The following is a 17,520-nucleotide window of genomic DNA, read 5'->3' as shown; positions in this document are numbered from 1 at the left end:
CACATTCCCACTTCATCCTTTGGTGAAATAATGTACTATTAAAACCAGTCTCTCGTCTTTGAATGCCAAAAAATCATCTGTCAACATCGAGTTTAATAACGTGTCCAGCGAATTCCAGAGGAAGCCAATGCTGCATTTGCTGAGTCTGACTGATTTGAGTTCTTCACTGGACTTTATGTCCCTTTGTTCTGTCTAAAGATCAGCGCTGGTTCGCTCTCAACATATTCTTTCCTGAAAGGTAATATGGTCCTCATAAGCATCAAGATGGAAGACACATGTATTTTTTCAGCTCAGAAAGAATTCGAAAACCACTCCTGTGGGTACCTGGCCAATCGAGCTGTCTGGTTTCCCTTCATGGCGACGCATAATGAAGTCGGCACTGCCTTATTTTCTGGCAGGATTTGAGCACACAGTCTATCAATTGAGGTTTGAAACGTTTCTGAAGCTCTGGGCAGCAGATCAGCACGTGAGATTAGATTTGCAGGTTCGTCGGGCTTTAAACGACCCATCACAGTAGACCACGCAAGTGGTTGAACAGGCACTCACACTTTTTGCAAACCAATTTGGTTTTCACGGGAGACTCAATAGAATCTCTCGTTTATGATGTCCTCGTGCCAACTGAAACATGAGGCGGCCTGTGCGCAGCACATTCAGCTGGAGGACATCATAAACGAGAGATTCAATTGAGTCTCGCGTGAGAACCAAATTGATTTGCAAATGAGTGTATTTCTCGAAAACAGTGCAATTTGGGTTCATGTAGATCATAAGGTTGACGGAAACTCGGGGGACTGGGCCTACCTGATGAGCCCCAAGTGGAAGAGCGAAACCGGTCGTGGACTGTCACAGAGTTTTCAGCAACCTTGTGAGTAGTTTCCTTTATAAAGCAATCACACTATTCGATCGGTAACCCGACCTCGGTTTTCTCAGTTCAACAGAATAGACTCAAGACGAGGCTGGTCGTCTGGGTGAGTGAGTAATCTGAAGACAGGAATTGACAGAATCTTAGAAGCTTGTGCTGTTTGAGAAACCTTAGTTGTCTGTCCTCAGGACCACAGGACATGACAGTGAAACTGCATTGCGCAACACACAAACCCGGCAATCGATTCAGACGAAATTCTAAGTGTATGTTCACTACCAGACTTGATATGAGATATCCAAAACGCAGGTAGTCTAACTAGGTAAAAACAACATTCATAACCGTGCCTAGCTACCAAAACCACCTGAAGGAAGCGCGAGGGTTGAGATACTGCCCAAGAGCAGGAGCAATCGATAGACTGAAGTTGGGTTCGAACCACGGACCTTCTAGATAGTAATCTCTTGCCTTAAACATTGAGTTTTCTCCAATTCCCCCAATTTAGGTGGGCAAATTTACTTAGGTTTAAACGAGGCACTAAGCCCCGGAAACAATTTTCAAGTTTAACTGACCGCTTACGAGGTTTGCTCAGGATCTTCACATTACTGGTGAGTATTTAGAGGATGTAGGTTCGCTGGTTCGCAAGATCGCTGTTTTATGACACGACCTCACTTCCGAGCACTTAGCCCTGTTAGGTGCCACTGACAGCCTCTCTGAGGAGGACCAATTCTACTGCCACTACAGCTGCATGACAGTGGTTCGATTTTCACGATCTAACTTGGTAAACAATCGATTGGTTTCCAAGCCCTCCTGAAACGACAAATTCTCAGTCCTCCCAAGCTCTTCACAAATGATTGGATGCGCCTGACCTGACCTGTTGATAAAGCAGTCCAAGGTAGGTTCACGAGGCATTCAACTTCAGGTAAAACTTTCGAAAAAAAGTGAGTGCGACGAAACTACGATTCATGTGTCCTCCTTTTTGCTTGCTCTACGACCTGGTGTCAGTTTTTAGTCTTCAAATAGGGAATCTGATTGAATAGTGAATGGAACCACTTCTTTAGAGCGTCACAAAGGTATCAAGGATCATGTATTGGATGCATTCAAGCGGGTTCCCTTCTCAAGACCTAGCAGCTATTTGAGCGTTCGTCTGCAGAATCTGCAGGTCGAGGTATAGACAGGCGGGGAGGTGGCAGCAATCTGATTGGCTGTTAAGCCCATGTGACCTTGAAACCCGCTTATCCCTTGTGGTAGCTACTTCGTCGGAGCAGCAGTGCGATCGGCAGTCAGTCGAAGTGATAAGAGCGTTCTTCTTCCCATAAATTTCTACAAAAACGGGGAATAGAATGGTTAAATGCTGGTCATTTTGAACACCGATGAACGTTTGATTCACTGTCTGACGCTCGAAGCACCTTGTTCGGCTGGTTAGTTTGAAAAAGTCAGTGTGAACGACAGGGTTGCAAAATGAATTCTTCAACCATATATCTTATAAAACAGCATAAGGCTCGTAATGCAGTGCATCCCATAACATTTGGCCAGTCGATAAAATCAAGGCAGTCTCAGAGTGCTCCTGAATGCCTTCTGGGCGTTGAGTGCGCGCACCCCGAACGATCCCGAGACAACAAAACACTCGGGATAATCCGTCCAACGCAATATCAATAAATAAGAAGGGTGTTATGCAAGCAGACAACAAACCTCAAAACTGTGGAAAGATGGAACATCTGTACACCCAATAACAGGGTCGGAAAATCAGTCCGGAACAAAGTACTGTTGAAACAGGTCTCCCCAACGTAGATCCTACCGAGGGCCACATACAGAGGAGTCAGTAAGGTCGACCAGACCAGGATTGTCGTACCTCCATTAGGTTTAGCAGGTGCGATGTGGACACTGAACTACGGTGAGCACAAAACACAAGGAGTCAAGGGGCGACAAGTATAAACCCGTCACGAATCCAGCGTCAGCACAAAAACACGTTAAGTTTACAGGTAACCAAGCAGAGGTTAGAAGTACCCATGAGCTGCAACTCACGCTGACACACTGGTGTCATTGAAGAAACACAAGATGTGCGGATTAGTTTATTGTCTGATCGATCTCAACTGATCCTACACAAATCATGTATGTAAAAAAAAGCCGAAGACAAACACTAGCCGTAACGACGTCTCACCTGCACACTTAGTAACACCTGCTATTCTGTCGTGTGATAGTTGGTGAGGTTCAACGGTCACAGCTGTTAAATTGTATGCCCAGGGTGTAAAATTCAAAATTATTTTCGCTATGGTTGGTAAATTGTGCGTCGTACGCTTAAATCGAAGAGACCAAATTCGATCTATCCTCGAGTGGGTATATTCTCTAGACCGAGTCAAGTGGATGGATGATCTGTAATGATGATGGAAACAACAAGTGAACCACTGCGAGGATCCACTGCTTTCTGACTTGACTTGGAAAGTGTCTTGCCGCATGACCCATATGAAGTGTATCATAGACGCACCTGCATTAGTCGTAAAAATAATTAATAAATACAAACGACAGCATGACGTCAGTGTTCAACACCGATACTTCACTGCCGTACAACCATGATTTATTTGAAAGCCTTATTGTAAAGAAAAGAGTAAAGGTGGACGGGGAAGGGACTTGATGCTAGCTTACCACAATCATTCCGAGGTGCCTACACCTCCAGACATTCACTCAGGCGATCTGGAGAGAAACTGACAACAAGAACGCCACTGACATCGGTAGGAAGCCATACCTTGTATTGTCTCCTACCGGGCACAGTGAGGATCACGCGGTTCCCATACTGAAAGGCAAGTAGCACTGACAGCACCTAAGCGTTTCGTGTTCACTTTCATACTCCTCTGCCAAGTCAAGGGTTGGTCACTCTGAATTGGGCATGCTAAACAGCACTCTGATCAGCAAACGATGGCTAGGCCTACGCAACACATGTCTCAACCAATGCAGCTCCTGGTGCTGGACACATTCTTCAATGAAAGTACCCGTTGCACAACCGAAAAACGCCTGCATGATTCAACCATCGTTTGATTGGTCAACTCTCTTTGAGATTCTCTCCCTTCTCAAGAAGCTCCTTTTCAAACCCCTCAGGGCAAAACATCTTTCACGGCACTAGTGTATCGATGTCAGATTGGGATCTGGGGAGCTGGATTACGGCTCTCTTTGCAATAGACTTGTGAGGTAATTTGAAGAAATCAAAAATTAACTAGAGCGGTGACCCTTCTACGGGTCCATTAATTTTGTCAGATTGGGATCTGGGGAGCTGGATTATGGCTCTCTTTGCATTAGACTTGTGAGCTAATTTGAAGAAATCAAACTAGGGCGGTGACACCTCTACGGGTTCATTAATTTAATGAAAGGACTAACCTCCCATTTGGGCCGCCGTCTTGTCAGTAGCGTCAGTCCATGCAGAAAAGCAGAGATGCACTGTACAGCTGTTTCATCCATTTGGGAACCAATCAGTGGTGAAGACCTCACAAGCCCCCGTCTCCTTGCTGAAAGTCTACACCATTCGGCCATGAGTGGTCGATCAGCCTTGTGATTAACTCTCACTGCCTATCCGTCAATCACGGAAACCACGTCACGCGGTCATGTATTGAGTGACGGGTCCTTGAGCGAGGACTTCTCAGATGGAAGATTCACGTGACTTCTCAGCTGGTTTTATATCACCAGCTAACCCAGTAAGTCATACGTGTAGTTTTTTCGTCTCAACGCCTATGGGACACAAACTGACCAAACCCAGTTTGAACTTGTTATGGACCACAGTCCCTTAATGCCTTCTTATACCGTGAACCCCGGTCTGGATGGCCGCTTGACCAGAAAACTCAATTAACCTGCGAGCCAGCTTCTCTGTTGATCACTGTCGAGTACAAGCGGGTCAAAAAAGTGATACTAAGAATACAACTCATCTGTCAATGTCGAGTGAAGAACAACCAATGAAATCTGTCTCAGCGGAAAACGGTTATTCCATTGGCAGTTATGTATTCCCGTTACGTTCGGAGCTGGCTCTCCCAATAGAACTGAACGAAGATCTACTCTACTTGCTAGGGGCACCCACTAGTCATCAACCAACAAAGTCATCTGGTCCTGAACATCCACCGATCAGGCAAATGGACGATGCGGTAGGATCGACGGAGTTTTTTCTAAGCTTCGCGCGAAATGTGGAAAGTTTTTTCTTCCCAACCTCCCATAAGGAACGGCGTTTATCGTTGAAGCGATATGGCGACGGGCTTGTTCCAAATACTGAGGACTGAAGAGTACAGCAGCAATTCTATTGCTTGGGTCAACATTGTTAGACTGGAAATAGGTACTCGCACAGCAACCATTGTATCATGGTCTGTGGAACTTATCTAGGGCGTCAACAACTGTATGTACCGGTGGTCCGCCAGCGTTGTAAGTAAGCGTCGTTGAGTTTTAAGTGAGGAACTTACCTGAATCTTTTGTTTGCTTTAAGTGAATGTATCGCACACTTGTTGCCTCATGTTGGCGGGATATTCGAGATATGGCAGTACACGGCAATCGATATAACACGCTACTCATAGGGTTGCTAAAAGCGTTTTGACAGCTCACGAACAGTTTCGCCTTGTTTTTGTACTCATCAAGTAGGCGCATTCCTAAGTTCTTCCTGAATCCAAATTGTACAAAAATCGCTAAAGTACGTTAATTTGAACGCTATTTGCTTTTGACGGGAAACTGAACCTCATGAGTAGTATGTCTCAGTTGATTGTGACGCCTCAATTTTTAACCGCCTGTAATGTCAGCATATTTGGTAAGTGGTTGAATGGTCTCGAATAACCCACCGCGTCCATTAGAAAGGTGTGAAACGATCATGACCACTGTAATAACCGCTAAACACTATGTATTATCTTTGCTTCATAGTTTGCAGATTTCATCGACGCGCTGGAAATGAAAAGGGAGTTTGTGGAAGCTTCTTGCACCAGCAGTCAACCTCAATGTCTGACAGTCTTCGTTCCGAACAACCAGGCCGTGGAACTGATCATTCAGCTTCCCCAATGGAATGAACTGTCATTAGCCAGCAAACGTTTGGTCATCTGGGGCCATATTCTGAAAAGTAATTATTTTTTTATTTCCACACTTTTGTTGTTACAGATTTGATGTTTCCCAGTGTCGGTCGTTCTTCCGTATTTCGAGTAGGATGTGTTTTTGCTTGTCCGTTTTACAATCTATTAGTAGAAACAGCCCCTTACGTAACGGAACTGCACAACTGTCAATCGAATGACTGTTTCCATTAGGACCGATTTGATTGGCTGTTCTTCAATTGTCCATGAAGTGCTCAAGAAATCGATCTGCTCACTCGTACGTTCATTGGCTTTCTGGTTTGGCTAAACACATCAAGCCATCCAGACTGGGGTTCACGGTATTAGGAAGGCAGCAAGATCACTGTGGTGCTCAGTACAATCTAGGGTTTAGTTCCCAGAAGTTAGATTATATCTTCGCTCGTTCTCTCCAAATGTTGATGTTTATAGGCATGCGTTATTGACTACGCTATTGACTAATCAAGGAAGCCTAAGAATGACGAGTGAAATGATTCGCGAATGGCGAACAAGACTGTTATTCTGTTGTCTAACAAGAATTGTCGCAAACACATGTGCACGCTTGTTTAGTTTGGACGCCACGAGGTCACGTGCACGATTCAGTATTGCTATTACACTTGCAAGTGCAAAAATCGATAATAGATTCCTAGAGCTAGATTTAAAAACCTGCAAAGTTTGGTGCAGACCACATGCCTATGATGAAAATATTCTAATATGATTTTGAGCACAATTTTGAGCTTTCGGTAGCGCGGTTTGTCTTGTTCAAGGTCACACTCCTCAATGGACCTCCCGCCTAGAGTTATCGTATAATTTTCCGATCCCTTTTATGGGAAAGGATGATATCAAGTACCAGCACATATAAGTTCATTCTCTGCGTAGTGTTGCTTGCCTATGGATGATTTCAGCTCAGTTGGTCAGTAATTGGGATATAACTCGGGGAAAATGTGGTCAAAACGTGAAACTGAGGTGACGGAATACACACGTGTCATTGTCCTTTGATTTTGGTGAATTCACATTAAAGAGGCGCTCATTTTTCCCGCAACTTGTTGTTACACTGAGATGTGTTCACAGTATCCATAATATCAGTGTAGTTATTCCGTTATTCGCTCGTCTACCGCCAATTATCATCGGGGTGTTCTTAGCAAGCATCAGCACTGCTCAAACTTTTTTAATCCATACTTCAACGTACGTAGATTTATACGCTGCACGTCGGTATCTGATCGTGATACATGCATAAAATTTCGAAATCTGACCAACAGTAAACGAACGTCATCAATAAAACCGTACCCTTTCCAGGATAGATCTATTGCTGGGTAATCTACCGATTGTTTCCCGAACTTGTTTGCCACGATGAATTCGTTCGAAGCGCTTTCTGGCCGATTCCAAATCACCTTTGTATAGAGTGAACTTGAAGTTGGATTGCACTCATCCAGTGTCTGGCCTCTCAAACCTTTCTCAAGTTCGAAGCGGGAAATCAGACCAGAAGTTTCTGAAAGGAGACTAATATGCTCATAATTTGCTGGCAGGAAGATGCGCATTCATACGACAGTATTGTGTCAACTAGTGAGTTTTCTTCTGAAAGGGTTGACCTTCACTTATGATTGGTTCGCCCGAGAAGTAATCTTACTGGCTGCGTTCTGATTGGCCGAAATGCGACTGAACTTTGAACTTGACCTCTCCAATACGTACCGTGTGGCTTATGGCACACTAGTCCCGCGATTGATCCCGTTTGAATCGGCGGTGATGTCACCTACTAGAAAACGTGCAACAGAGGATGCAAAAAACACCAGATTGAACAAACAGGAGAGGAACCATCCAAATGGATCAATAAACATCAAGAATGAGTCACCTTTTCCTGGAGAACGATTCCCCTAAAGTTTCGGAAAACTCCGACAAGTGAAGACGAACTAAATAATGACACTGATGGTCGAGCGAACCACTTGGTTCCTGCACATATCTTGACCAGCAGCTGGAAGGTACAGAAAACAGGATGTACCGTAGACTGTCAACTGGAAAGGATACCGAAATGGGCAAATAACTGAACTTATACCAGAGCAGTCTCTATGACGTTATTGGCGAGGCGTTCATTAAATCTATTCGTAAACCAAACAAAAAGCCGTCGGAACGAATGACGGAAAGTTCATTCAGATAAACTTTTCTGATGCCACGTGATCACAGTCGGATTTCAATTTTACTGTAGTTCGGTACCCAGAAATCATCTGTCACAAAATGAGAACGTTCAATCCCTTTCCCTGGGTCTGAACAGCACTCCTCAAGGTCATATCGATTTATTACCGCGGATCGTTCAAAAGACATTTTCTACACTGACAGGTTTAGACCTGCTGAAAGTAAAGAAGGTGTTTTGTGCCCCAACGGTGTTGGTTCCATCTCACTTCTCAACGGATATGAGAATAAAATTCTTAAAAATCAATATTTGTGAACGGGCGACGCTCATGCGAGGCGAAATCTCTCCTACGCCCTCGGTATTCTCTATTTGAGGCTTCCCGTGGCAACATTCAGGCGCAGACACGCAAACAGTGTATCACAAAACTTCATGTCATTTTGAAACTCCCTGAAGCCTCCCCTGAGTCCTCAGGCTATTCGCTGAATTCAGACAGTTGTTTTGCCACTGCTTCAGTTGGTACGAGTATGTTCTATCGTCTAAACATACTACTTATAAGGTTGCTGAAAACTTGACAAAGTTCTTTGACTGGGTGTACAAATCGTCCATCGTATGAGTCCTCTCATTTATTTGTAAGTGGCAAGTATGTCCTTGTTGTGATAGCTAGATGTATAAACATTCGGCTATCGTTCACCTTTATCCAGGCACGAAAAGGATAACGGCGGTCGATTGGTCACAAATGGGCACATCCCAAAACCTGAAGGATGTGGGATTCGGTACAGGAAGGAGTGTGTCCTTTGGGTTTTCCATCACACATTATGCCTTTCAGTCTCAGGTAAGTTGATTTTACTTATTTTCAAGTCTGGATTAATTCGCAATGTGGTTTTTAACGCATTCAATTCGGATAACTAGTCCACTTATCAGTAAAGTTCTCCCTTATGAAGAGGTCATTTTTTGAAGGCGAATGGTCTCACAACTCTCTGTCGGGCCTTGGTTTCGTGCTTCGCACAATATGGTATGTCAAAAGTGCACGGTAGCTTCAGACATTCCTTTACGGAAACAAATAAAGATTAGTACAACCGCATTCATAGGGTCACCCTCATTTATAGGTTATCATTCACAAGGTCGTGCTAGAATCTTCTTGGTTGGGTGAGAGGCATCGAGCTCGATCCAGATTGGCTGACGCCCTGACCAATCAGGGCATGCCTCTGTTTGGTCCGTAGCCCGCACGTGACACATCCGTCCAACTGACGTGGTGCTCGATTATTAGGGGCGGCTGGTGTCCGGACGGTTGATCATATCGCTTGGGCTCATTGAATTGAAAAGGTCTAACACTTTTATTCTCGTAACGTTTTGATTTTGTGGATTAGACTCACTTTATGGCCAGATATCTACGAGTAATCTGGAATTGTCTGGTACATTTGGAGGCGCTACCTGACTGGGAACTTTTGACATGTAGATCAATCGATCGACACAGCCACAAAGCTACTGGGTTGTCAATCAAGGGACTCCGCAAAACCACTCAGTGACCGAAACACGGATAACTCCAGGGCCACGGGTGTACTCATGTGGTGAGTGCTACCAAGGGCGAAACGCAAGTTCAGTGCCACCCCTTCAGTACGGCCTCACCAGAAGAATCGTCGCTGAACAGATCAAGGACTGTCCAAAAGAGAGTGATGTGAACGTGAACACTGTACATCCCGCTGCCATCTACAACTGGATTATCGCTGCATTTCTCTCAGTTGGGATCATTGACCTAACTGAAATATACCAGTGATATATTATTACCTTCTGACAGTCGACTATCCTGTACGCGGTATGGACACCGTCTGGTCTTGAGTGCCGATGAGCACTCATTCACGTAAACCCCAGTGCGTATCGACTGGTTACTCGAGTGACAACCACTCATATGGAAGTTTCACACATCCAGTGAAAGCATCCTTGCTCTGAGCTACTAATCAACTGGTGGATACGGGAGAAGATTTGGTCCCCTAAGTAATTTTGATCTATGCTGAAAAGCTACAATTGTTCCATCCTTGTTTGGAATCGAAACTCAGAGGGTTTCAAACCCACGACCTTGTGGCCAGTGGTTGAAAACCTTTACCGTTTTGCCACGAGCATTTGACAGCAAAATGATTAGCTCTGACTCGACTGAGTTCACTTACAGGACAAACGATCGACTGAAAATTACCTGCCTGGATTATATGGTCACTTAATCCCTTGAGCTGATATGAAATGTGGCTACATCCCAGTGTCCTCAATGAGTTTGAAACTTTCGAATTTGCCCCAAATAACGATCGGCCGGTTGAGTAGACCTTTCAGCTGTAGCACCCTTCCGGTGCCTAGCTGCCATGCCGGAAGCACGAGGGTCGGGATATTGCCAGGTTGCTCAAGCCTAAACATGGGATGTCGAGAGGCGGAGGTCGGGTTCGAACCACGGACCGGTCAGTAAATTCGCGCTCTAACCACTTGAACCTTCCCGCTCCCATCTCGCTACAGCAAATACCTTAGAAGCCTCGAGTGACGCGACAAGTGCGAATAATTCGTCCGATGCTATCCGGTCTGGTCGCCAATCAAACTTCAAAGAGGAGTGGCCTCATATCCTTTGGTTTTTCTCCTAGAGAACGGAATACTCTGCGTGAGTGAAATCAAGAAGAATCAGTTTGGAAAATACACTCATTTGCAAATCAATTTGGTTTTCACGAGAGACTCAACTGAATCTCTCATTCATGATATTCTACTTTGTCACTAGTTTCCTTCATGAAAAAAGAAACAGTTTGATTTAATCAGCCTTTTCAAACCACGCTCCGTCTACCGGAAATTCCATCTCACAATCATGATGTACTTTTCTGAAACTCAGCTAGGAACAAATCTAGTGTACTTTATTGACGTTGCTCGACTGGTTCAACCGGACATCAGTGCTAGCAACGGTATGGTTCACGTGATCAACCAGATGCTGTTCATGCCTTGGGAGAACACAAATTTCTACGAGTATATCTCGCAACAAAAGAACTTGCAGTAAGTGACACGCGTTCATCGAACTCTGTGTTTGAATGCTTAATTTCGAAAGCTATGCTATCTTTCATCCCTTTAATCATGTTCTTTATTAGCTAGCGTTTCCAAATACCAAAGGTTCGTCAATCGGGATATCAATTAACTCGGAATAAAACTACTTACAAGGTTGCTGAAAACACTTGGACAGTCTATGACCGGGTTCCCTCTTTCTCTTCGGGTTCGTCAGATGGGCGCCGTCCTCGAGTTTCCTTTCGGTCAAACTTATGTTGTGCTTGAACCCAAACTGAACGGAATTCGCCGAACGCGCTCAGCTGCACAGCAATTTCGGGACTGAGCCCGAAGAGGAGGGGCGAAACCAATCGCGGACTGTCGATGATTTTTCCACAAACTTGAGATTAGTTCCCTTCAGGATAGTATACTGGTGTGCCTCGAAACAAGAAGTGACACGTTCAGTCGAAGAGATTCACTTGAATCTCTCTTAAATACCAGACTGGCGTGTTAGTGAGTGTATTTGACGAAGCAACTGATCTAGTTTGAATGGCTCCGCTCCGCTGGTTGACAGGCTTTACGACCGTTTCCCATTTGACCTTGTTCAGAAAAGTATAATTAAACGACACGACAGGAAAACACTTAGCAAGTCGCCTGAGAGGTCTTGGTTGAAGCATATCTGTAACCAGTTTTTGGATAACGGTCAAGTCGCCTGAGAGGTCTTGGTTGAAGCACATCTGTAACCAGTTTTTGGTACTTCAACGTTCAAAGTACATACTGCTCAGTTTGCAATAGGAAGGCGACAGTGGTAAAGTGCACAGGCGGATAACGGTTCTAAACTCTGCAAACTGCCGCCATTTATGTGTTTGACTGCCTACGTTTAATGTTTTGAACATGAGTTAAATTTCGCAAAGTTAGAAATCCACTATAAACACTTCCCTCAAATTAGCCGTGACAATGGCTCAATACTCGCGCGACGAGACCATTGATTCCGTTTAGTCACTTTTGAAAAACTAATCGATTGGATACGTTTATTGGCCACTGATCGTGTGGTTATTGATCTGTTTCGCCGAGGTTGGCAATTGGTCTGCTGAAGTTTAGTCAGCGTTGGAGGAGATATCATCAATTCACACCCTGGTGGTATCTAATCGATTGATGGCGTTCAAGTGTGACGGACAGATCAATAGACAGAATAGCTTTTTTGATCACGTAGTACAGCCTCGTTTGATCCCAGTTTTGACAAACGGGGATTTTCCGTTCGTTAGTGAACGCAGAAAGATAATATTGACTTGGGGGTAACTTACATGCTTGGGAAGAAAATAAACCAAGAAAAATTTAAGCTAGCTAACCACATCACCGATTTAATGCTTTCAGGAATGCTTTCCCTGTTTCGACCGCGTATGACGTCTAAAAGAACGATTTTTTCTCGTAATTTGCTTCTCACTTGTTCCACCTTTCTGGCGGTTTCCTATTCACCACAGAACGAGTGCAGAACTGTGGTTTCAACTTGGCAGTACTGGAACCTATCAACCTTTTGTCAGTCAGCAGCAAGGAAGTTCTCCATTGTATTCCACCTTTTTCGTTCCAACCGACGAGGCGTGGAAAAGCCTACCGGCTGACAAGCTAGCGATGCTCAAGTCCAACACATCACTGCTTGCTGAAGTGAGTACATCTGACCTAAGTTTGTGTGACACATTGAATCGAGCAAGTTGGACGTGCCGGAAGTAAATAGAGCAAAACACACCTAGAAATGGGCGAACTACACATATTTGTAGCAAAGTTTGGATTTGCGGGGAATGGAACCCAGCTGAGTGTCTCGTTTGTGGTGTTTTGAGCAACCTTGTGAGTAGTATGTTACGTCAATACGCCAAAGAAATGTTCGGTGATTTCGCGCAGTATTGTCACCACTAATAACACAAAATGTGCGCGGGATTTTGAACTGCACAAACATACACTTACTTAATATAGTAGGGGAATTTCAAACTCTGAGAGGTGGCTGTTGTGGTGTTCAATAGATCTCATGCCTCCCTACACCCGGATGTATGAGCGCTCATCAATCACGATTGCTGTTCATCTATGTAATATATCGATTATTTCAGTCCGGCCTTGACTGGCTAACATTTACTCGCTAGCGGGTCTTACCCGCGGTGAAATTCGATCAAAAACCAATTAGGTCTTATCGATCACGACTGAAATCAGATGAATCCATGTTTCGGAGCTGCACAACACTTTCAGCAGCTTTAATACCATTAACAGTAGTTTGCGGATGATGTATGGACAAACAGATTTCATTTGTTCCTCAGAAAATGCAAGAAGACCTTGGGAATTAGTCAGCATTAGTCACACGTGACTTGAAGGACAAACCAGCTCAGGACTGAGGATGAGGCTACCGTATCCTAATCTGAAGCGTGACCAACTGAATTGCGTTGAAAACCTTGGCTAACATTCTGCTCACAGCAACTGCAGAACAACATTCGACAACTCGGGGTTGTACACATCAGTCACATTTGGCAAACCGATCAGGAGCAGTACGAATGCAGTCCACGTGCAACAGATATTTTTCTTGGCCGTTCAGGAATGGACACGCTATATAGTTGTACACACCTCAAACAAAACGTAGGTTACAACCCTGGTCCTAGCGCGTAGAAATGTGGAACTTAAACCGATAGGCTTACACTTTGTCGCGCACCTATCAGGTGATACTCTCCTTCTCTGTCACATGAGTCTAGACCTAAGTTTGATTTGGGTCCCACGCGAAATTTGAAATTAACCATTGAAGACTCGCTTCCGAGGGAGACTGCTGTGCGAGACATTAGGAGTGCTCACCATTTTCGTTAGTTTGATATTTATTTTAGTGGATTCCCCATATGCACTCTTAGCAACAGGGACACAGTTGGCTTGAATTTTTTCCTGAATATCTAATACCACAAAGTAAAAAAACGGCCGCGTGCGCCTAGGCGTTGCTGTTGGAATTTATCCACTGGTGGAATTGATGTAGTTGAAATATTTTCTATTAAAAAATGAGAATAAACAGGCTACTCGCACGAGTGACTGTATTGTATCAACAAACAGGGTTTGAATTAAGTACGTGACACACTTTGCGGTGAGTGAATTAGAAACACGGTTTCACTTTATACCGATTTACCTCACGAGGGATTAAATACCACACGATACTCAGGTAAAAAGCACAGTGTAGCTTGCCAGTGATTTGATTTGCACGAATTGCACTAATTAACAGTGAATTTACGTCAAACTCCAATCTGGTGACACGAACTGCAAAGGTAATCAGTTATTCGATGAAGATCTGTTTGCGCGGACCGAATCACATGTTATCGAGTGGTAAACAGAGAAAGATAACAGGTAAATTTTCGAAAGTAGTCATGCCATCTTTTGTTCAATGGTATAATGAGTGAATGAATAAAGGGGTGAATGAAGAGATGAGTGAATGAATGAATGAATGAATGAATGGATGAATGGATGGATGGATGGATGGATGAGTGAATGAATGAATGAATGAATGAATGGATGAATGGATGGATGGATGGATGGATGAGTGAATGAATGAATGAATGAATGAATGGATGAATGGATGGATGGATGGATGGATGAGTGAATGAATGAATGAATGAATGAATGGATGAATGGATGGATGGATGGATGGATGAGTGAATGAATGAATGAATGAATGAATGGATGAATGGATGGATGGATGGATGGATGAGTGAATGAATGAATGAATGAATGAATGAATGGAAGACGTGAGGTGAGTTCAGGTGAGCCAGGACACCTCTAACCAGGATCACGATATCTACACGATGACTTTGTCTGACCCGAAACTGATGGGATCACAAAGTGGTATTGAAAACGCAGGTAAACGGTTTTGCGAGTCCTAACACACACTGGTGCACGGTACACATAAGGTGCCCACTGTTTGTATGTAGATGGCATTGAACGGCAAGCTCGTAGGGCCATGTACTGCCGTAGGTCTTTTCATACCGGTACCTTGTCCAGCCAGACAAAGTGCACTTTTACGATAGTGAATCGTAGATGCATCCGGACTAGTGCGAGACACTCAAGTCACTCTGTTTGATTGCACGCTGTTTCATCGCGTCGCTTAAACTCGTGTTTGCACCGCAGTTGACATGGTAACGTGACATCTGCGGAATACAGTAAGAATCAAAGTTTCAGCATCAATTCTATCGTTTTCGAGGAAGCAGCCAAAAGTAAGCTCATCCACACCGAAACTCCAGCTGGCTCGAGACGATGAGTCTGCAGTTATTGAACACAGTGTTGCCAGCTCAGGTGATGTAGATGGCCGTCGGTTTGTTGCCTGAGCTACGCTCATCTATGCTCTAATAAGACACCTCGATTGGTGATGAAACATCTACAATGAAATCGCCCAGCTCAATGAACAAATTAGAGGTCAGTTTGGAATTATCCCATCCGAGTACTCGTCCATGACGATCTGAGAACCGAGACCTAGGAAAAGCGAGGATCGAAACAGAGGGGCTAGCCAGGGACTCTCAACTCACCTACCCCCACTGTTTTGCCTGAATCTCACACGGGTCAATGCAACCGGCTACATTCCACCGTTCATCCAGCTGTTTCGGTGTCACATTACCGTGTAACTCTTAATGAAAAGTGCATTTAGGTCACACTATCGGTCGCGTTTGTATGATCCACTGAAGCATAAATGTTCCAGAGGTCATCACTTAGATGTGCACACTGTCTGTCTTGACAAACAAGCGGCAGACTCTACGAGGAGAGACTGAAGTGTGTTAACTTACATTGGACTCGTACGAATTCATCTTTAGGTGGATACCTGTGAATTTCCCGCGGATACCGTACGGAGGTCAAATTTGGTGTGGTCGGAAGGCCTGAAACACCATAGCAACTAGTCAGATTTCACTCCCAATCGCCGTGTGAACGTTCTCCAAGCATACAGATATGAAGATTTTAGGCGAATGCGGTGTAGAGCACAAACCAGACTACATTTTTTCTAAAATACTTACGGAGAAAGTTGTACCACACAATCTCACCGTGTGCCTCGCAATCGATGCGACGGGGTAACCAACCCGGGTTGCCGTAGTGACTGAGTTTTTTGGGTGAATTGACGTCAGTATCCAGAATGTTGGCCGCCGCAGCTGTCAATCTGGTCAACCAAGGTCGATATTTTTTGTTTCTTTTACAGCCAGAATGTGGTGTTCTGGAGAGCTCAGTTCAGGAACCTGTTATAAGGAATTAGCCCTAAAAGTTTTGTTGTGTCTTGCTGTCGGTGGTGCAACCACTATCTTGGTTCTTGACTTCCTGCTTCGCCTACGATGGCATAGCAAAACGCACGATAACTTGAAACAGTCATTTATGGAGACAAAAGCCGATTAGGTCCATCACAGAATGCTCCACAAGATCGCGTTAGAATCTTCGCGAGGGGTCAAGAAGCGTCTAGCCATAGATGCTTCATCCGGACTGGCTGAAATTCTGACCAATCAAGACATGCCTTCGTCTAGTCCTTAGCCCGCATGTAACGCATCCGTCCAATCGATCTGATATCCAGCTATTAGGATCGGCTGGACTTCGGTCATGCTCTTCCTTGGTGAGGGAGGGGACTGAAGCACTGAGGCTGCGCTGAGAGTACAGAAAGGCTGAAGGGAAACGGATCAGTGTCAGAATCACAGGCACTGCCATACATTTCGCCACTGGCCACTGGAACCGCCGACGTCAACCTCATGCAGTTGTTTTCATTTATCTGAATGTGGCCTGTATGTTCAATGCGTTCGTTATGAACAAAAAGCGGATCTTTTCCAGATAAGCCCCGCCAAAAAATTAACCTCCGCCACCCAAATAAGTTTAGAAAAAAGAGGATATGAAATTGGTACATAGAGCTTTTATTGAAGAGGGTGAAATTGGGACATGTCATTAATAATTTGCATGAAAAGGTCCGTTTTTCGGTACCTTTGCCTCCAAACGAACTCACAAAAGTAGCTGTCCACTAAAGATCGGTGTGTGCCACGTTGACGTTTATTCTGCATCTTGTAGACGTGCCAAAGAGATTCAGGGATTTGTGTGTGAGCTCCAGTCGTTGGACCCACAAAGTTTTCGGTATGATTAACCGTTTCATGAGCATAATTCATGTCAATCATCGTTTCAATTCCTTGGTATGATGCCCTCACATCGGGGTGATGATTGAGCGAGGAGCGATGCAGACCTGGATTGTGTCCATCAAAGTGGCCGCAGTTCGATCTGGCACTGCATTGCATAAACGTTCCTAATGGATCACTCCGTGACTTTGCAAAAAACCTATTGCCGTCTCCTTGTCATGAACGAGAGTTGAAAGCGTCAGAAAGTTCATTTAAGGTTTTACGAAGGCCCGAACAGAGAAAATGTTTGCACAAAATGAGCCTAGATGCGGATAAGGAATTGTTTTCATCAAAAATGGGTCAAGGTTGTGTGCGTACATTAAATTGGAGCTGGCAAAAAGCGGGGGG

The 17,520-nt window shown here is 44.5% G+C and overlaps 1 protein-coding gene across 1 annotated transcript in view; it reads left to right on the top strand.

The window, feature by feature from the left end:
• The window catches only part of T265_08242 (hypothetical protein), a gene marked incomplete at both ends in the record, with an annotated part of 50,171 nt that overhangs the window by 15,483 nt on the left and 17,168 nt on the right, over positions 1-17,520 (top strand). Inside the window, 4 exons of the mRNA XM_009173989.1 lie at positions 5,735-5,927; positions 8,737-8,867; positions 10,893-11,050; positions 12,517-12,697. Coding sequence (XP_009172253.1) covers positions 5,735-5,927; positions 8,737-8,867; positions 10,893-11,050; positions 12,517-12,697 — 663 coding nt within the window. The remainder of the gene's footprint in view (positions 1-5,734; positions 5,928-8,736; positions 8,868-10,892; positions 11,051-12,516; positions 12,698-17,520) is intronic.

This window comes from Opisthorchis viverrini (assembly GCF_000715545.1).
Source record: "Opisthorchis viverrini unplaced genomic scaffold opera_v5_205, whole genome shotgun sequence".
NCBI classification, from domain to species: domain Eukaryota; kingdom Metazoa; phylum Platyhelminthes; class Trematoda; order Opisthorchiida; family Opisthorchiidae; genus Opisthorchis; species Opisthorchis viverrini.
The sequence above is the reverse complement of the archived record's forward strand: the minus strand, read 5'-3'. Positions and strand labels throughout refer to the sequence as shown.